The following is a 22898-nucleotide window of genomic DNA, read 5'->3' on the forward strand; positions in this document are numbered from 1 at the left end:
CGTAGGGGTCCCCTGTATTCTGCGCAACCAGCTCTGGGCTCTGATCCGGTCCTGGTTCTGGAAATATAGGGGACAAAAAATGAGTAGGGTTCCCCTGTATGTTCCAGAACCAGCACTGGACTTTTTCTAGCGGGGGGCTGATGCCACAGCCAGGGGAGCCCTTTCACCGGGCCCCCCAGCCGCAGCATCAACCCTGACCGCTAGTCAGCCCAGGCCGGGGATCCCTGGAGAGCTGGGGACCCCCCCAATAAAGGGGTCACCCTCTCCAGGGCACCCCAGGCCCAGGCTGATAGCCCGGGGCTATCCCCGCCACCCCTGGTGGCGGTGGGTGGCGGGTTGATTGTGTGGTGTGGTGTAAATAAAGAATATCAAACATTGTCTTTACAAGTAGAACTGCAAGTCCCAGCTAGCCTGCCCCGCATGCTGGTACTTGGAGAACCACAAGTACCAGCATGCAGGGCATTAAGGGCCCACTAGTACCTGTAAGTTCACCTGTAAAAAAAATGTTTAAAAAAACACAGGACACACACACCGTGACAGTATAAGTTTATTAAACATACATACACACACACACATGTACACATACTCACCTATGTAACCTGTAGCATCGGTCCACTTGTCCGGTAAAGTATCCCTAGGGGACCTGTGAAAAAAAACATACTCACCATCTCCTATGCGAGGTTCTGTCCTCTTCGTTCCAAAGTAGGCATCCCCGGACTTGGCAAAAAAAAAAAACGAAAACGCGATCCACGAACTTAGTACCGTTCTATAGAACGGTACTTCCCGAATGAGAGCTTAGCGGCGGGGTATCACCATGGAAACCCCGCTGCTAAGCGTTCATTGGCTGAGAGAGGTCATCTCCCGTCTCTCAGCCAATGAACGGCTCCCTCCATTGTAGTCAATGGTGGGAACCGCAGGGTAAACTTTAATAACCTTGCGGCTCCCAGCATTGACTACAATGGAGGGAGCCGTTCATTGGCTGAGAGAGACGGGAGATGGCCTCTCTCAGCCAATGAACGCTTAGCAGCGGGGTTTCCATGGTGATACCCCGCCGCTAAGCTCTCATTCGGGAAGTACCGTTCTATAGAACGGTACTAAGTTCGTGGATCGCGTTTTCGTTTTTTTTTTTTTGCCAAGTCCGGGGATGCCTACTTTGGAACGAAGAGGACAGAACCTCGCATAGGAGATGGTGAGTATGTTTTTTTTCACAGGTCCCCTATGGATACTTTACCGGACAAGTGGACCGATGCTACAGGGTTACATAGGTGAGTATGTGTACATGTGTGTGTGTGTGTGTGTGTGTGTATGTATGTTTAATAAACTTATACTGTCACGGTGTGTGTGTCCTGTGTTTTTTTTAAACATTTTTTTACAGGTGAACTACAGGTACTAGTGGGCCCTTAATGCCCTGCATGCTGGTACTTGTGGTTCTCCAAGTACCAGCATGCGGGGCAGGCTTGCTGGGACTTGCAGTTCTACTTGTAAAGACAATGTTTGATATTCTTTACTTACACCACACCACACAATCAACCCGCCACCCACCGCCACCAGGGGTGGCGGGGATAGCCCCGGGCTATCAGCCTGGGCCTGGGGTGCCCTGGAGAGGGTGACCCCTTTATTGGGGGGGTCCCCAGCTCTCCAGGGATCCCCGGCCTGGGCTGACTAGCGGTCAGGGCTGATGCTGCGGCTGGGGGGCCCGGTGAAAGGGCTCCCCTGGCTGTGGCATCAGCCCCCCGCTAGAAAAAGTCCAGTGCTGGTTCTGGAACATACAGGGGAACCCTACTCATTTTTTTCCCCTGTATTTCCAGAACCAGGACCGGATCAGAGCCCAGAGCTGGTTGCGCAGAATACGGGGGACCCCTACGTCGTTTGTCCCCCGTATTTTGGCAACCAGCTCTGGTTCTGACTAGCCCGGTGCTGGTTGTGTTTAAGTACAGGGGACCCCTATGTCGTTTGTCCCCTGTATTTAAGCACACCCAGCACTGGGTCACTAATGCCCGGGGCTGGTTGCTCTTTTTTTGGGGGGGGGGCACGCCATTTTTTTCTCTTTTTACACAGGTTTTTTTTTTTTTATTTACCACAGCAGCACAGACGGGTCTCACGGACCCGTTAGTGCTCTGTGTCAATGACACAGATGCAAGTAGCACGGATCTCCTGGTCCGTGCGTGCATCTGTGTCATTGAAATACACAGCAGCACAGACGGGTCTCACTGACCCATCTGTGCTCTGTGTCACTGTCAATCACACAGATGCATGTAGCACGGATCTCACGAGTCCGTGCTACATGCAAATGAGCACCATAATGCTGATTGGCTGAGAGCCGTGACAGACGGCTCTGTCAGCCAATCAGCACTTTGCCCATTAAAGGCAAAGGCATTTTTTTTTAAATGGCCGCTCGAGGCAAAACCTCGAGATCCGACAGCAGATCTCGAGGTTTTGCCTCGGGAGAGGGATCCGGGGCAGACAGGGAGATCCGAGCTTGGGCTCGGATCGCCCCGGATCCCCGAAGTTCGGGTGGGTTCGGTTCTCAGGGAACCGAACCCGCTCATCCCTACTTAATACTATTAGGACAATTTTATGTCGGGTCCCTCGTACATTACCTGCACTTTGTAGACCAGGAGTACTGCATACACAGCATAAACCCCTGATCTCCCCATCCTGGAATGTAGAGATGGAGCAATGGCTGTCTGAAAGCCACCGTCCAACAGGCAAGGCAAAGTAATGACTCACAACCATAATTACCTGATTTGATAACAGTTTATGAGTAAGCTTGCAAGAACAAATCCAAGTGTGCTTCCTGGTATGTTTAGGCAAAGAGTGTAAGTCATCATACCATTGTACCAATGAAAGACTTAATTGGAAAGGTAAAAGTATACAGTCTTGATGCAAACAAGTACAGTACAATTAGGCCTCCAGTTGTTATTTGTGCAATATATAAAAAGTAACTTACTGGGAGTTGTCATTCAACAACTGGTGAAAAGCGGCAAATTTGTTTACATCTTATATGTGGAATTAAATTAGATTATAAATGTATCTATCTTTGTACATGGCTAAATATATAAATGTTCACCCTTTAAGGGTTACCCATAAATAATAATAATAAAAAAATCATTACTAATGAGACACATGCTTCACATACATAGCTCATATCTACAATCCATTCATACATCAGACACACTTCTGTAGTCACGCGGAATAGCAGGTAGCTATTGTTATTAGGAGTGACATTACCTTACTATTGCAAGTAGCTGTCTGTCCCGCAAAGCATTATAACAGCAGGAAAAGAAAAAGAAAAATTGATTGAAAGAGTCCAGAGAGAGCAAGGAGGGGGACCGAAGAGACTTGCACACAACAGATGTTCTGTCCAGCATGATTTAACCCTTTGTTTTAGCAGCAGAAAAGGGGTTAAAGCAGGGAGGATAAAACATCCTCCCCTGACTGCATAAAGAAGTCATGCTATGCAATCAGGGAACTAGGAAACAGAATAATGCCGAGATAAACACTGTTACGCTGCTCCAAAAAAAATAAAAACTAAAAATGTTCTCCTGCAGAATTTGACAAAAAGAAAACTAAATATAACTGGCATAAGATTACCAGGTGTCACTTGCAATTGGCTTCTTAATGTCCTTTCTAAAAGTGTAGAACCAAAAGGAGGAAACGGAGCTGTAGCCTCTCTACACAGGAGCAGAGTATTCATGGTTTACCTTGGCAATAGAAGGAGGTAAGGACAGAGACCCAAGACAGGATAATAATACCTGGCAGAACCGTCAACCAGGCAGAATGTTGAGAAATACCAATGGAATTTCCAGCTATACAAGTATATTCCCCAGCATCCTCAAAAGATACATTCCTGACATACAAGACTTCTATCTCTTCATCTGTAATGTTAACACCGGCAGCCTAGAAGAGAAGGATGGCAATAAAGAAAAGCAACACCCGATGAGAAAAGGACACAAGTGGAGCGGCTTCCGGAGAGGTCTCAAGCCTTGGAGAGGCGCATGGAACTCTCGGGATCTCCGTTGCTTCCCACAGACTCCTTCTCCAAAAGACCCAATACACCAAAGAATTGATAGAGTGTGCAGATTAATGCACATGACCCGTCACCAGGAATAACCACCATTTATGCATGCAATCAAAGGACATGGAAAAATGAGACCCACAAGTACGGATTTCACCTCTTGGTACAAGGTCAAATAAAAAGAAAAAGGAGTTTGTTATTTTACACTTATCCGATAGGAAACTCGGTTCATTGCTAAATTATACCAAAATGCTGATTGGTATAATCCAGAAACAATCGCTTATTCCTCCATTCCTTGAATGTTCTGGATAAAGTGGATGTTCTGCTCACTAGCATAAGGGACAGAGAAGGAGAGATAATCTATGAATGACCATTCCTACACATAGCAAAAGCAGACATTATGTAGGGATTCATGGGAATGCATCCTGATGGATTTTTACATTCTCATGAATATTGGCTCAGCCAGCATAATGTCTGCCCCAAATGTGTGTAGATAACGGGGGAAAGTAGTTAAGAGAAAAAGGAAATGAGGGGCGGAAATGGCTTAGCTGAAGGATTGGAGAGAGAAAGAGTAAAAATAATAAGGAAAAATAATAGTAGAGGAGGGAGCGTCACTTAGTGAAATCCTGTCACAGTGTGGGTATTTTTCCATGGCCGCATAAAGCGCGGCAAAACACCATCTCCAGATTGATTGACAACGCCACCTTCGCCAGAAGCACAAAGAGCACATTTGCAGCCTGTGTGCGGCGTTAGGAGACGTTACCTGGTTCTTGCTTCACCACCGTGAGCCAGGCTGACTTGTTGGCCTCTCCAATATAATTGGAGACCGTACAAATATATTCGCCGGCGTCTGCTTCTGTCACATTGTGCAGATTCAGCACCTCAGCACTGGAACTGTTTATTCCCGAGTGCTAAAAACAGGCAGGCGACACAGGGAGAAAAACATAGAGCTGTCACTGCTGTCTGAGGGGTGCGGTACGACTCTCGCTACAGATGTGTCCTCATAAACCTATGGTGCGAGATACCCGGCATGACTTCGATGCTCCACCTCGGGTAGAGATTCTCGAGCTTGAGGACTTTTTCCCAAACTTTGCATATTAGGTCGCATGAAAATTCGCATATCCCAATGTGTATCCCAATGCAAATCCCAATGCGTATCCTGATGCATATTGGACCTCTGCCTTTTGCATTTTTAACCAGATTGCGCACTTTCCTGAATATTGTGTCTTAATTCGCTAATAGCGTACTTAGGCCCTGATTCAGCAAGGATCGCTATCCCACACTTGTCGACTTCTAGCTCCCTCCTTCCGGGAGGGAGCTGTCTGGCGTCCTCAGCAGAGGGGATTGCCATATCAAAAGGGGGCGTGGCCCAGAGAATGACTCGACAATGGGGGCATGGGCGTGACACTTCGATCGCGTCATCGTGGCCCCGCCCCCTCTTCACAATGCCGAGATAAATGGCATTGTGAAGCAGGGGGCGGGGCCACGATGACGCGATTCAGCCGCTGCCGGGGATTATACTGTATTCGCAGGGGGGGCAGATAGATCGCCGGGGACCGGGAGGCTTGCCTACCTTTCCGGGAGGCCGGGAGCGGCACACGGTTTTCGGGAGACTCCCGACCAAATCGGGAGGGTAGGCAAGTATGCGCTATCCACATAGATACCATAAGGACTGAAGAGGTGTCCTCCCGAGCAGTGACAAGATATATCCTTTTGTTGTTTCTAGGATCTGGAGCGCTTAGGTCCCCTATTTTTTTGTTTTTAAGGATTGGTATTGAGTTCGCAGCTACGATTACACACAGGTCTGCTGCAAAAATATGCTAATGACTGCAATCGTAAAGCAGTAGCACAGCCAGTATAGCAACGCCCACTACCGCTATCTCACATCCGTAATACATTGCAGTCCTGCGTATACATCGGGAACATCGAGTAACATCGGCCCCTCACGGAGGTCTGACCTGCTACAGTAACTTCAAGTCCTGCTGCACGCAGCGAGTATGCAAGCTGCGTATGCAGTCTCAGTGGTCAATATATCCACGCCCATGCAACGGCGTTCAAATAGACAGGCACGCCTGCGTTTCTCCAACCACTCCCCCGTCACTGCCCCCAAACGCTCATAGCTGTCACTCACTCTGCGATGGCTTTCATTCTGCTTGAGTGATCGCAAAGCGATCGCAATGCTAACTCACGAAGATCGATCGATGGTGTGTACCACGCATACATATGCAGTGCGCGGTACGCACCATCGATCGATCTGCGTACGCTGTTCCAATAGTGATCCATGCTGAATCAGACCCTTAGTATTTAGGATTAATATTTTTGTCGCAAAGGAATTGATATAAAGTCGCATAGATGCATATTTTAAGAACAAGTTGTACTGCGCAGCTAAGTAGTAAATCCCGTGGCGAGCCAAAAGGGGCTATCTGTCACGATTTAAGGATAGGTGCATGTAGACACATCTGTACATTTTATGGTATGGTACACAACACAGTATAATCACTAGAGGAAAGATGGCTGCAACACCACACACAGCAGGTGGAAGATGTCAAATTATAAAGCTGGGTACACATCATACGCTGGTGTGATGCGATGTAATGATACATTGCGTGCGCCGTACACACTTCATGATCCGGTGTATGAGGGCGCTATGTGACTTTACGTGCTGCATGTAACACCACCGCGCCATTCATTGGATCCTCCCATCTGCCGTGCAGAACAGCAGACGGGACAATGCAATAAGTGACGGATCAGGAGTGCACACTATACCAGGTATACGATATATTGTTCTGAGTCTCGTTGGAACGATATATCATGAATATAATGTGTACCCAGCTAGATGTACCTATTATAAAAGTAACAGAGCAATCTTCTTTTTCAGTGATCCAAATAAGTATTGGTACGTTTAGGATAAAGCGCCAATAAAATATATATTAAAAATAGTGTACAGGACATATGGCATAATGCATTCCCTAGTGAGAATTATAGGGATACTAGGATTGCCTTCTGTGACCATAGAAAGCTGAAAGACCTTAGGCAGAGTTCTTTCATTCACTCAGGTCACCGGATGCAGATTAGATTTCGAATATCAATAATAATAATCCTAATGAGTACTGAGGTGATGACATCTAAACTCCCCTATTACAGACATCATTCACTGGAGTTTATACATATATTGACAGCCTTTATTTATTAAACCTGGTATTGAGCATGAGTGCAATCCCATGGGGTCACAGCACACACCCATGACGAAAGTATATCTATACACATATAAAGAGTATTTGTAAACTATACATACATCTACTAAATTATGTGTGTGACCAGCTCAGATAGATGCAGGGGTTCAGCAGACCCTGTAAGGTATAAATATTACAGATGGACAATGTCCGTGCACAGTCAGATGGCAGTAAGTAAGGCTTGTTCCAACTTTGAATTTAGGTGCACAGTTTGCAATCAGTTTTCATTTTTTTATTTCAAGTTGACAATGAAAGCAAATCTCTGATTGGTTACTATGGTCTAATGCAAATTCTGCCCCAAAATGCAATCAGTGACTCATCTGATAGATGACGAATAGATGTTAATCAGGACTAGTCTTTATTGTGGGCTCAAATGCAGCGATTTGTGGCCATTTAAGTAAAAAATTACATTATTGGCCATTGGAATCAGTGTGCACAAACATCATTAAACACTACATTATCATGGAAAGGTTACAATGGCTTATCTGCATATCAACAATAGCAATGAACTGAAAAGCAGTTATTATTTAAATTAATATATAACTTAATATAGATCTGTAATGTCATCCTAGTAATCTTTACCTTCAAAACCTTTATGTATGGCATCCCGTCAACTCCATATCGGCTTCCATTCAGCTCTATATATCGCACCCAGCGAATGTGGGGCTGGGCATCACTATATACTTTGCAAACAAATTCGGCATGCCCTCCTACGACCGCAGTGGTATTGGCAGGAAGACCAGCCTGCAATATGGGCCTGTGAGAGGAACGCTCTGTTGGTAGATTAAAGAACCATGCAATTATAGAATTACTGTATAAAATAAAAAAAAATAAAAAAATGGCTTAACATCATAATTTATAATCTGCACGCGACAGTTCACAGACAGAACAGATACTTTTCAACCAATAGGGAACCCTTCAAAGAACATGTGACTTTATCAAGTATATTATACCCTATTTGAAAAAGTACATAATCAGAAAAACACGTGCATACATAAATTGGCAAAGAAAAGTCCATTATTTGGACTATCCGTGCTTCGTTCTGCCAGAATTCTAAAAACTTTATATTAGTTAATGACCATTAATCTTTCAGTTTAATTTCCTCGCAAGAGAATATAATGTAATATTTACCATTCGTTAAAGGTCTGCGAAACATTGTATCAAAGTGTTAAAAAAAAAAATTCACTATGAAACTGTTTATTATAACTACGAAAGAAATTGATTAATGATCACTTGTTCACACTCCAACTATGTGTATTCAAAAGTTATACATGCTAGAAAATAAATGTAAAAGGGTATAGATGCCAAGGAAACAGGGGGTGGCGGTGGGGGAGGTGGGTGCGGGAGAGTAACTCAAGTCTGTAACCCTGTTAAGTTCCTGGCATTGGTCCCTGTAGCAAAATCAGTGCCAAGCTGAAAGGGAGGGAGATGTGTATTTGTAAGTAATGGGGGGAGAGGAGGGAAAGAACTCAAGCTTCAAAAGATACCGCCGGGAGGAGGACAAAAGGAAAACATGCTAGTTTTCACAGGCCACAGAAGTAGTAGCGGCCATGTATTCCCTGCCCACATCTCCAGCTATTTTCTGACTGCCAAGAGCTGTTTGTCACCTGTAACCAGGAGTGTTCCATTTAACCTGTGCGGTACTAGAACACACAAAGCCAGAGAATGACGCCAGAATGGGTTCTAACAGTTTGCAGACTAATAAATAATACTTGTCGACAGGAAAATGGGGCATTTATAATATGCCCAGCTTTGCCAAGTCTCCCACAGTCTCTTGCCAAATTCATCTGATAACTCACCCTTGCTTGAATGGTATCTTGGTTCATTACATGGTAACACAACTGTCAAAGTGCTGTCGTTACTTTTGATGAGAGACTAAATCACCTCCGACTGATCCACACTCAGCGCAGGCTTTCTGCGCCTACAAATAGCTCATTCTCGTCCCTCTACATATTAATCTTTACTTACAAAAAAATAATCAAATATTGAAACAATTCTGTCTTGGTAATGGTACCGGTCAGCATAAAAAAAAAAAAAATTGAGTTTTCTTTTTGTTGTACTACAATTACAAGTACGCTTTGCATTTAGTGCAGAAATGTCCTTTTCACCTCCGAACTGATCTAATGGAGTTTTTACAACAGTCTCCAAAAAAAAAAAAATTGTAAAGGGAATGATTAAACAGCTTTCTACACTTCCCTGGCATGGAAGGTGTTAAGGAGCAGAGTGTATCCAGTCTCAGGGAGCGCCTTACATATACACACACACATACCGGGTTCCAATAAATTGTTTCACAAACAGACATCCAGAGAGCAGCCTCGTATAAAGCCAGCACACCTCCCTGGAACAAAGGCGGCTTTCATGCAGGTTGCTCTCCCTGGCACTCTGCAGGGAATTGGTACACTGACGTAATGCTGGCAGCCTCCGCACAAGCACCAACCTTGTTTTACTTGCAGCATGTTATTAAAAAGTAAAGGGGTGAAAAAAAAATGCAAAAGAATCTTAAAATCAGTGTGCACTGGGCTGTGCTATGTACAGGAAACTGTTTCGTGGTTGGAGAGATACATTCATCCTTTCATTGGTCTAATCTACAGACCCAATATGGGGCTGGTTTGGAGTCTCACTGATCTCTGTGTACGAGCCTAAAAAGCTATTTTTGCATACAGCATATGCACAAAACACAAATGTACGCATTTTTCCATATGTCCGTCTTATTCAGAGTCGGACAGAACTTGGGCGGATCGGTCTTTCCATGATATAGGGCATTTCTGGGCAGGGACTGGGCGGTGGCAAAGGGATCACAAGTAACCACCTAACTTGTGGGCATGTATCAAACGCTCTATGCGATTCCTGCACATGGGGAAGGGAAGCTTGTTACTGATGGATCTCTTGCATCTAGCATGGGGCTGGTGCAAATGCGACACTAGGGACGACGGTTACGGCGCCCGGTGTAAACTCAGTGGGCGGCACGGGATTCCGCTTGAAGATACATGAACCCCACATTAGTTGAACACATACTGGCATTAGCAGAAAGTAATAAATTTTGGCTGCCGCAACTACAAACCCTTTACGTTTAATATAAAAATGGCATAGAGCACAAAAATAAATAGAACTAACTTTTAAGTAGGAAAGTAAATAACTGGCACTATGGGTGAAGGTGATGGATATTCTTTAAAGCACATTGTGATCACTGGAGTTTGATAATGATGATTGTGTATGATAATGATGATGACTGCAATGCACAAACAAGGAATCTGGCGGGTTTAAAGGAAATGTATGAAGGATAAGTAGAACAACCCCTCTGGGGACTTTTCCCTGTCTTCAGAAAGGCTTAGCACAACCTCCTATAACACTATCAAGGCTGCAGCCATTAGACCAATCCTCGGCTATTCAAGCATCATTTTCAGAAGCCTTTCAGCAAGCCTATTCTATTAACCCTCTGCTAATGGTGCCGTGCCCCATAATGATTTCGCTTCTTGTGACATTCACTTAGTGGATGCTAACATAATTGTTTTGTCCAACACGAAAGAATATGTATACAGGATAGCGGCCTGATCATTAAGGGGTCTATTTACTAAGCAGTGTTGGGAGCTGAGTGGCTGGCACCTTATCACTTTTCACTCTGTCTCCTAACACTGCTTAGTAAATAGACCCCTAAGTGAATTAAATATACCGTACATTACTTTAGAATAACTGTCTCAAAGGGCTGAAAGGTCTACGAAGTTTACCCGAGACAGGTCTTTAAATAGACAATATTCTAAAAACTGCATTTGCTTTAATGTAAAGATACATTAATACATCTAATTTTGCACACCTTTTCACCACTGTATTGCCAGATTGGTTGACCCTACAAACTGGCGCTGCAGAAGTTATCTTTTTATTTCTCAGCCTGAAGGACTGAATATCAGTGTGTGTTACTGCTTATTAGAGGACATTGTTGTCGGATTAGAGATAGCAAGAGGCAAAACAGACTAGATGCACTCTGCAGATCAATAATACAAAACTAAAATCATTCACTTGGCAGATGGCTGCCAACATAGATTACAGAACATTACCCTGTATTTAATAGCACGGCAAAAAAAAAATGTTTACTTGCTTCAATGAAATGACGCTCTGTCTTATTATAGTAACGTGTTCTGGTAGCTATGGTCATGATTATTCAGATCATCATTGCAAAAAAACATTTTGAAATTTAAAAGTCTTGAAATTTTTAGACTTTTCTAATGGTGGAAACGTGGCAGCTCGACACCTGCAGGATTCACACCGCCAGCTTGATACCGCCATAGCCAAGCATAACGCTCCTGGTCAGTTATAGTCCTATGGAGAAGTAGAGGTTGAATTCTGGAAAACGTGTACCATAAACTGCAATGGTTTTCAGAATCAAGACACAGCCCACCAAGTCCCATTATCCGTTATAAGGTCATTATTCCACCAAATACCTCCATGCCGGCAAGTGCTGAAAAGTCCTGTCTAATGCAGTATGGCTTGGAATATATGGCTTCTTTTCATTTCTCCTTTCAAACATTTTGTGGAAAGTTGACTTTGTTAAAAAAATAAAAAAAAAGCTGGTTTCTGCACATGATCCCGGCATAATTGGAACCTTACAGCTCCCCCACAACCCTCGCTTTGCCTCCTGTGGGAGCAGCCAGTGTGTTATTACAAGTCTTATTTTCTTGCTTTTCCTTCACTTGCCGAGCTTAGGGTTTCAGAGCTCAGCAGCAGGATTTAATTTCCTTTGCCCTAGAACCACATCGGGCAAGGGGGCCAGCGAGGGAAATAGTTCTAGGCCAAGCTGGGACAACACCAAAGACAGGGCCACAAATTGACCTGGGCAGCACAGCCATCATGTGCTTTCATGGAGCACTTAACAGCTCTCTGATCTGCTATGCTGCAATAAGCACTCCAAGCAATTAATAGGATCACAGTGAAGCTCAGCCTCCTCCAGTGCCCGATGGATTGAAGTAGCACTGTGCCATATATACAATCCTTTCTGTGTACACAGACCTTGGAGTTCCAGTGGTTGTCACATGGGAGATGAAGAACGCCACGCAAACTGCATTTATACTATGGTCCAGAACGCTGTGTTCTCAGCACAAAGTGATCTGATAAAGACCATAATTGGAGTTTATAGACAAAAGACCTAAAAACAAAATCCCTGTAGCAATCCAGCTAGGCACCCGGAGATGCTGAAAACATCGCCTGCCATCCCGTAAGTCTGTTCTAGGAGAGTTGCTATTTATATGAACAAAGTCACAAATGTTTTATTTATACGCTGTTGTCCAGTCTCAACAAAGGGGAGAAAAAATAAATAAATTACCAGCTTAAATGATAACAATCATCCAGTAGTAGTGCAAACTACCCACAGATCTCTAGTTCTACACGTGGCACCTTCCTTGGCACTGAACACTATATTTCAAGCGGCAAAACGATGCCGCCAGCTCCCAGAGATCTGCACGTCATGTCAAGTCTCCACTCCCAACCCATCTAACCATACCTGAATTATGACAACAATCTCTCTGCGCCTGCCAAACCGACAAGTCAGGGCAGGACAGCTTGCACACATTGAAGACCTAGTATTCTCATTGCTTTTATTGGAATACTGTCCTGTAGAGGTTAGACTCCTTAAAACACATAAATCTGCAGAGCATTGCGCTCTCAACTTCCTTCCTGCTATCACGTAGTATTGCAGGCCTTTAGCTTGTATCCTGTATCTTTTTGTCTGCATTAAAATCAGTAAAGGCTTTAAAATAAGCTTCGGGTTGGCAAGAGCACCACAGGCAAACACCTGGCTTATCCATAATCACACTCTGTGGGATATCAGAATATGCATTAATGTGCTGACTGGCTCCGCTCATATAGGTTTCTGCCATGGCTGTATAAAATATACAGCCCTTATCACTGGGTAATGAAAAGAAATCCAAGACAATACAGGTATTGAAATCACTACTCAGCTGAAGTATACCATTTCTTACATTAATTCTTGCTTTTCTTACTTCATAACTTACAGCTGAAATAATCAGTCCTTTAAATTAAATCTCAAAGTAACTTAGAAAAAAAAACACAACAAGAGTAAAATAACTTTGTTTGGTCTTAGCAATGAGTCCCATGAACTTTTAAACTAATTGATAATTATAACTGTGAAAAGTCTTGTTTTATGCACACACATGAATATGTATATTATATATATATATATATATATATATATATATATATATATATATATATATATATATATATATATATATATATATATATATATATATATACACACACACACACACACATATATACATATTCTCACACACACACACACACACACACACATTATATACAAATGCTGAATTATTTAGGATTTGCTGGCTGTTGCCATTTGAAGTTGAAAATAAACTTTAATAATTTTTATGTACGCTGATGAATGTTATCATCAAGGACTTGCAAATTGTCAGCTTTGATTTTACGCTGTAACTCTAAATACCTGACAGTGCACCTTAACTGTGAATTTCCATAAGTAGGTTAGGGAGGGAGGTCACCGCGCTAGTGAGAGTGAGCAGTACGCCATCAGCATATAGTGCAATTTTTTGGTCAGCGGGAACAATCTGAAGACCAGGTATGTTAGGGATGACTGTAATTTTTCCTGCAAGAGGCCCGATGACCAGCACCAATATGATGGGGGAAAGAGAGGACAGCTCTGTCACATGCCATATGATAAATAATGTTGTGCGAGTACCAATAAAGATTGATTCCAAATTGGAAAAAAACAGCACTTAAAGTTGCAGCCCACTCTGTCAAATGCCTACTCAGTATCCAAGGCCATAATCTGCAAAAGTCTATTTGAATTGTTTTTAACACTGATTAGATCCATTGTCTGCGTAATAATGTTTTCTATAGCACTTCTCTCCAAGAGGAGTCAAATCAATTTATAATTGCGGGAGAAAAACCAAATTGTCAAAGAAGGCAGCCATCTTGGGTGAACTACAATGGTTACAGTGTTACTTGAGGCTTGATGTCCAGGTAGGGATCTGCTTCAGATGGATTAGAGAAGGAATAATTGTATTTCATCTGGTTGCCAAAACCTTTGCAAACAGTTTCAGGTCTATGTTAAATGACGAGTTGGGGCGGTAGCTTGCACAGAGATTAGGAACTGCGCCAGGTGTGTAGCAGTAATGTCAGTGTTAGGGAGGCTAATTGGTTCACAGTTATACGAGGCAAAAAGCATGATCGTAAATATCAGACTATGGCAGATGACAAATTTATGAGTTCTGTGGAAGGGCTTCCATATCAATTAACAATGAGCAAATAGGTGCAGAACTCCCCTATTGTTTAAGAATGAAAATTAATTGGTTCTGCTTGCATATGGTAGAGTCGATTCTGCTTCCGGATGTAGCTCTGAATTTGGTGGTCAATAGAGTGTTCACCTTATCACCTTTGTCAGAGAACCCGTGGTAGAGCAAAGCGTCTAGTGTTATGATGACTTTGACAGATATTAGTTGACATTCTTATTTATCTATGTGCCATCAAAAATATATGGCAGGAAGAGCCCGTATCAGAGTCACCAAGCGCGCTATTTTCTCCTTGGTGTGTTTTTCATAGGTGTAACTTGACTATTCAACTTGCATTGGACTGTGGCTTTTTGAGCCTCCCATACTGTATGAAGATCTCTCTCATCAGTCATGGTCTCTCTGACTTCCCCAATATGATACTGGTTGAAAATGATGTTCGCGCCTAATCCACAGGATGGATGGAGGAGCAGGGTTTGAGAAATATTCAAGTGTATAAAAGTGGCCGCATGATTCGGCAATGAAGTGCGGACATGCTCGTGCCATTCAACTTTTGACAGAGGAAATCTGTAAATGGTAAATCAACATGCAAGTACTTTTTTGGGGTACTGGTGTCCAGATTGGTGACCCTTATCTCCTGGGTATGCTTGTGGACTTCCTGCTCAAGACTTCTCTCTAAAGTGTAGAGATAAGGGGACATAACAATGGGCACCAACCTCATCCAATGAAGGAGCATGAAAACAGGAGATAGGGGTGGCGGACTACTTTCTCCCAGATTTAACCCTTGAGTGTCTTGTCAGGCTAGATGGAGCCCTGCGTCAACCAGCATTTCTGTTTTTTTAGGTCTGCAAACTGTAGTAGCGGCAGTTGGCAACTACCATACTTGGAGAGAGGGTAGCTCTTGGTGAAGCCATGTCCCTTCAGTGGCTATAGCCTTTACGGAAATACATACAGAATTAAACATTTTTAAACAAAACTCAGTAGTGCCTCATGGCAACATTTAGGAATGCAAGGGGAAGGGTCACTGGTTCTCTTCCCAAAGAGAGGGGGTCGTAAGTGGGCGCTTCCATTATCAACAATGCAAGCTATCCCACTAGTGTCACAGCTGGCCTTGCACAAAGGGCTGATGTACGTTACATGGGGTGTGGAGCAGCCTTAGTGATGCCTCAGGTATCTACAGAACTCCCCAAATTTATCTGAGTGAAGAATATAGAAGCCTGTGTGAGGATGCTAGCGCTAAAAGGTGGATGGGAGGGCAAAACACAGAACTGGACAAACACTGGTGAAAGTGGGACAACTTCTTTACCTGAAAATAGCACAGACACATGCCAAATAAATCTACAGCTACAAAGCTATCCGTTGTGGACATGTGAGTAGTGCTGATATAATCTCATTTACGGTGTAAGGCATGGCACTGTTGGGCCCAGGTTGGCAGGAAACGGATCAGATTCCTAGAGACTTGTTTGGAATTTTCCTCCTCGGCTCCTGACCGCCCACTGTGAAAGCTTGTCAGGTTTGGAAGTTCTAGGTTAAACTGGTAAATAAGTATTCTGACATAACCGATTAGTTCTATATAATGGGTTGCTGGCCCACTTCGGATGGGCACAAGCATAGTTCTATTCATGGCATGAAGATGCTACAGTGAGACATGTGACTGCCCTCCTACCCTGAATCGGCATAGCAGCTTATTGGTTATTGTATCTTTTGTATTTCTCTGTCAGTCTTTGAAAGCAATCAGCATCCCAGTTTGTTATAGTTACAAATGATTGTAAGCATATGGATAAATCTCCTAATTCATCTCCTAATTACTTTAGAGATTTTGAAGGTCGCATTTTCCATTCTACTAATACGGAAGCTTAGAGCGTTGGGGTACGGCTGGCCCATTTCACTAGCAACTTTTTAGGACACTGCACCTTCTTTTCACCACTTTGGTTCTTATTTTGTACATCCGGTACATGTATTGATTAACCTTGTGACGTTTACTCCTTATACAAATTTGCAAATTTGTAGTTTATGTTAAGAGCTTCCACCTGTTAATGATAAACAGTCTAAGATTGTGAAATAAAGATATTTCCTGACACTGTTGGTGGAAATCACTGGATTTATCATATATAACAGTTATTATACAGGTAGAACTTTTTTGCCGTCTTGTCTCTCTGTTTAAATCAATGCTTTCATACAATCCTCAATATAGCAGTTACATCCAATTACCTATATCCATATAGTTACATTGGGCCTCAGCAATTACACCAATTATTGGGGGGCAAAGGGGGTTGTTCCTCACCTATGACATCAAGGCTGTAACTGTGGTTGATAGACCCATATACATTTTCTATAATGCAAGTGTATATGCCCTTGTCAGAAGGGACGACACTCTCCATGATCAGACTCCAGTGCTGGTGACGTACCTGGGGAGACCGGGAGAAATGATGGAACACAATATTAATGATCAAATGCAAACTAACCAAACGCTTCATCTACACAGATGGACAAGCAAAAAGTATTACTGGGAAATGTAGAAGTTTGCTTTTAAAACAAAATAAATATTTGATCTCAACCAGTATTTCACAATCTTAACCCTCAAATATTCCTTTTGAGGATTTCTGGCCTGTGGAAGCAGGTGGGATAATTACTGACCCAGCAAAATAGATGAACTAAACTGTTGCATGAAAAACATGACCTGTTGGTGGTACTTGAGGACTGGAGTTGAGACCCCCTGATCTAAACAACTGGGTAGTGTATGTTGTTCATTTCATTCTGGCTGGACCGATCAGGTCTTCTAAGCAGGCTACTCAGCTTGGCACTATGAAGAGGATGCTGAGTTGCACTGATCTCTGTTCGCGTACGGCAAGGTTTTACATACAGCGCATGCGCATAAGTGAGTTTAGAGTTTACGCATTTTTTAATGTGTCCATCCTATTCCAAGCCAGACAGGTGGGCGAGGGCAAAGAAATCGCACGTAACCACCATGACCTGTGGGAGGGTCATGCGTACAGAGAAGGGGAGCCCGCTTCTGACGCATATCTTGCACCAAGCATGGTGCTGGTGCAAGAGCTTATGCGGATGGCTGCGGCAGCCAGTGTACGCTCAATGGACAGCACAGGTTTCCGCTTGCACACCCACGATCCTCCGCATACGGTAAATGGATGCCTGGATTAGCATAAAGTAGCGAGTCAGGCTTCCGCAGCTGCCAGTAATACAGCCACTGTATTACATGCCCATCAGAATCAGCCCTTATGTCAGGTTTGTCCCCTAACTTGTCCAATGACACAGAGTAACATGAAAATAAAGGGTGCTGACCCTGAATTAAATCCCTGATGATCTTCATTAAGGATAGACTAGTTCGGCAATGAGGACGAACATGTTGTCCTATTAAACACAAAACTTCTGCTCATATAAAGTTTGAATTCGAAATCAGCAATATGGAAAACAAAGTAATTGTGATGATTATATATAAATGACCTGCCTTATTATCTTTCGCAGTTCCAAAATGAATGTAGTCAACATGGTATTAGGACTATAGATAGACAGTTAAAAGGGCGATAATGTCTAGATAGACCATTTATGTGTCGACCTTTTGACCATGTCAACCTTCTTCCATGTTGACCTTTAGTGTGGTGACCTATTGCCTATCTAACATTGTCGACCTTTTATCTGCATCTTTTATACCACACCCGTCAGACATGAAGGTGAAGAATGCTTACGGGTTCTACTAAATATGCCTAAAATATTTGCCTCTACAGAGATCTAAAAGCAATAATCTAGGCAATAAAGGATGGAAGCGGGCATCCGATTGCTTTATGCTACAATATTGTGTCTGCGAGATTATTTAGCGTTTTGGTGAAAGTATATTCTATAGCATAAAGAATATATGTATTCCATAGGATATAGGCTACATAACTCTAATGGTCATGGGTTTCCAATACACGGTGATCCTGAGATAGCACTGTCTGCTTCTCTCTCTCTACATACTTATTAACCCTCTACGAAAATGTGGTGCCTAATAGTCTTCCTAATGTAATTACAGTCTAAAAACTTCTATCTATTAGAAAGAATGGCAGAGAGTCTGGAGGAATGCAGAGGAGGGGAGCGGAGCTGGTGATGCTATGGAATGGGGGGGAGAGAACAGGTATTGCTTTAGTTTAATGGAATAACGAGACTCCTTTCAGTGCACACAAAGTCCTATTCAGCAGAGACGTCTGCTGTGTCAGCAGCTCATTCTGTGAAATAATTTTAGGGTGATGAGGGACAGTTCTGATTAGAGGAATCCAGACTATGCATCGGCTCTACGTGTCCTTTCCGAGATGGAATTCTCAGAATAGTTATATTTTATTCAGGTTCTGCATCTAGAAGTGGACGGCGCCTCTCAAAAAAAGTGTTGTGGCTTTAGGACAATTTATACACTTTTACAAGAAGACCCATCACCATGTTCTAAGATTTTTATTATTATTAGTTAGGTTTAATTTTCTGCCATAGTGCCAGTGTGCGGAAGAAATACTATATACTCTGGCCCTATATACTCCCTCCTTGACGTGCTTCTTCCAGCCCACATAGCAGAAAAGTTGTGGCGAGAACACATGAGCGAGCACTCCTCTACTGCAATATTACGCAACTCGTGGCTCCACGCCTGTGTCCTAGGGTGTGCTGAAACTTGTAGTTCCACAGAAGGTGTCCTAAACTCTGCATTACTGCAGATTACCACAAGGGCACAAGTTAGAAGATTAAACCTTGGACTGAGCATCAGTCATATTCCATAGTCAATTCACATTCCAAGGACTCTTTGCTAATCTCTAAATAAGAGGTCACTCAGGATAAATCCACCTGTGTTGCCCAGGCATGCAAAAATCAAGAAATAAAACCACCCCGGTAGGCTGAAGCCCTGCATGTCCAGACAGACAAGATGATAAGTATTGTAATTCCCATTCCAGCTCCGGTCTTCCCATTAAATGTGTTAAAGCCATTCACTGTCAATCAACATAAATCTCTTATAATCCTGATTTAACATTATGAGGATAAAAGGAGGACACGCCACAAAGACATGAATACCTTTCTACTATACGCCAGAAGGTGTCTGGAGGTTCAAGGCCATATAAAATAGTTAGGCCTGCAAAGGGTCTGCTAAATTCCAGTACATTTGCCCTTCATTCCAGGGCACCTACAATCAGCGCTGTGTACACAGCCAATTCCCAGCGATTAAACTGTTTGCTCAGCCCTCTATTTACTCTCATTAACCTGACTGTGTAGAAAGGGCTGTGGCGGGAACGACTTATCGGGGACAGCAGATGTGGGAACAGAATTCTGTTAATGTTAAACCTGCTTTCTTCGGATAAAACAAGTTTGCTTTTTGGGAGGGGCAAGGAAACATTGGGTCTTGCGATCAAAGGTGCACTCCAGGCTTTCATTGCACACATGCAAAAAGAACAGTGGGCGCCAGTCAAACACACTCATACCTACAACTATGCACTATCCACGCACTCACACCCACCTGTATATTCACACACTCACACCTACCTGTGTGCACTGTCCACACACTCACACCTACCTGTGTGCACTATCCACACACTCACACCTACCTGTGTGCACTATCCACACACTCACACCTACCTGTGTGCAGGATCCACGCACTCACACCAACCTGTGTGCAGGATCCACGCACTCACACCAACCTGTATGCAGGATCCACACACTCACACCTACCTGTATGCAGGATCCACACACTCACACCTACCTGTATGCAGGATCCACACACTCACACCAACCTGTATGCAGGATCCACACACTCACACCAACCTGTATGCAGGATCCATACACTCACACCAACCTGTATGCAGGATCCATACACTCACACCAACCTGTGTGCAGGATCCACACACTCACACCAACCTGTGTGCAGGATCCACACACTCACACCAACCTGTGTGCAATATCCACGCACTCACACCCACCTGTATATTCACACACTCACAGCTACCTGTGTATGCACTATCCACGCACTCACAGCTACCTGTGTATGCACTATCCACGCACTCACAGCTACCTGTGTATGCACTATCCACGCACTCACAGCTACCTGTGTATGCACTATCCACGCACTCACAGCTACCTGTGTATGCACTATCCACACACTCACAGCTACCTGTATGCACTATCCATGCACTAACAACCACCTACCTGTATGAACTATTCCTGCACAAACACAAACCTTTATGCACTACCCACATGAACACACTTACCTGCAAGCACTATCCACACACTTACATCTATCTGTATGCACTATCCACGCACTTGCACCTACCTGTTTGCATCATCTACTCATACCTACCTGCATGCACCGATAATGTACTCACACCTACCCGATCATCAACACACTCACACTTACTTGCATACACTATCCACACTCCTACACCTAGCTATATCCATATACGCACACCTACCTGCACGCAGTATCCACACACGCACATCTACCTGTATGCATTATCCACAAATGCACACCTACCTTCTGTCTGCGCAATGCACACCTACCTGTATACACTAAACATGTACTCACACCTACCCGTAACCACAATCCAAACATGCACACCTACCTGTATGCACCCTCCCCGCACGCACATCAGCCTGTTTGCACAATACACCAACAATATACAGCCATACATGACCATGCACAGATACACAAGACTTTGCACACTTAGGAAAAATATCCGAACAATATTAAGCATGCACACACATCATGTGACATTGGCATAGTAACAGTGGCCAATTACCACTGGCATGGAAAGGGTCGGGGAAAAGGTTTGTTATTTGCAGTACAATTTGCATTGTTTTACCTTGACTTAAAAGGGTTATGTTACATTGTAGAATTTTACAATAGCCATAACATATCAGATGATTTGCCAATTGCCATTAACTCTTAAGCTGTCTTCCGGCGAAAATAAAGCATTTATTAAAGCCATTACTTGGATGTAAAATGTTAGTGTGAAAACCAGTCTCAGCTCTTACATCCTCCATATCTTCCCAAGTCACTACAATAGAATGTAGCAGGAAATCTCAGCTGCCCTTAGCTGGTTACATTTATTACAACAATGTTATTTGACTTGTGAGAGAAAAAGCTGAAATGTTGTTTCTCAACCATCAGAAGAGAAGAAAATATCAGCAAAGAAAAAACATTTTTATCAGTTACATAGATATGATGAAATATCCTGGAAGCAGAGTATATGCTAGCACTGTGGTATTAAAGAAACCATTTATATGCATATTATTTGATATACCTATTTTAAAAAATAAATTAACTGTATTCAAACCAAAAAGGATTACAAATACTCAATTTGCATCTGGAGAGCTAAGTAATGTCACAAATTCACTGAATGTTCATTTTAAATTATTGATGGCGTGAACACTGCGACTTGGCTATTTCTTAGTGTTGGTAGATATTATGAGCAAAAAGTTAGCTGCTTGATTTTAAGAAGTATCTATCAACCTTGCCTAATCTATCTTCCAGTCCATATGTACCCAATTATCAGACCCCCACCCACTTCCAGCATGACATCACCGTTTGAAAGACTATCATACTGGAATGTGTAACAGAATCTGAGAATGCAAAATACAACCCAAGGTATGAGGATCATTTTATAGAAAACGTATTTCCATCAGCCTTTATGAGACTGGGGGTCGCCTTTCCCTTAAGTGTTACAGCATTACATATAATAAGTCAATGTGTAGATGAAAAGTTTTTAGGGTCAGCAGTGTGTTCATGTCACAGGCACATATAAACGTATCACTGTGCTGGCTTCCAACTCTGTCCTGGATGTACAGCAGAACGGACACAATATACATTATTCTACTAAGCGGCCTGAGAGTGTGTACCGTCTTGGCGTGCAGAGGAGTAAAACACCATGAGAAGTAAATAAACGAAGCAGGGGACAGTTCAAAGTGTGCACACAATACAAATAAAGGGATAAACAGTATGTCCAACACAGGAGAAAACACACACACCAGCTGCTGAACGCACGCCCAGGAGTGCTCACACATATAGTACAGACGGGGAAGGGAGACCAGCCTGCGGAGGGGGCTCAGCACTTACATACTGCTATAAAAATGTGCAGGCATCATCACAAGTACTAACATGCAGCAGGCGAAGAACTCATGTGTGAACATAAACAAAGGCACATAAAACACATGTGAACAGTACACAAGCCACAGCAGAGTAAAAGCATACAGGAGTGATGAGCTGAGTAAAAGTATCATATGAGTCACAGGGGTCTATTTTCTAAGCTGTGTTAGGAGATAAAGTGAATGGAGATAAGGTACCAGCCAATCAGCTCCTAACTGCCATCTTTCAAACACAGCCTGTGACATGGCAGTTAGGAGCTGATTGGC

At 43.2% G+C, this 22898-nt stretch overlaps 1 protein-coding gene across 6 annotated transcripts in view; it reads right to left on the bottom strand.

Annotated features, from left to right (window-relative positions):
* FGFR2 (fibroblast growth factor receptor 2) overlaps nt 1-22898 on the bottom strand; it is an 81296-nt gene that overhangs the window by 13996 nt on the left and 44402 nt on the right. For 4 of the 6 annotated variants that reach the window (XM_088450505.1, XM_088450502.1, XM_088450503.1 and 1 more), the window contains 3 exons: nt 16810-16933; nt 7834-8024; nt 4782-4929 (listed from right to left, as the gene is read on the bottom strand). In XM_088450505.1, coding sequence (XP_088306631.1) covers nt 4782-4929; nt 7834-8024; nt 16810-16933 — 463 coding nt within the window. Of the gene's footprint in view, nt 1-3755; nt 3901-4781; nt 4930-7833; nt 8025-16809; nt 16934-22898 lie in introns of all 6 variants that reach the window. The other 2 variants (XM_088450504.1, XM_088450501.1) reach the window with 1 other exon arrangement.

This window comes from Taudactylus pleione, unplaced genomic scaffold (genome assembly GCF_031769625.1).
Source record: "Taudactylus pleione unplaced genomic scaffold, aTauple2 ptg000518l, whole genome shotgun sequence".
In the NCBI taxonomy this organism is placed as follows: domain Eukaryota; kingdom Metazoa; phylum Chordata; class Amphibia; order Anura; family Myobatrachidae; genus Taudactylus; species Taudactylus pleione.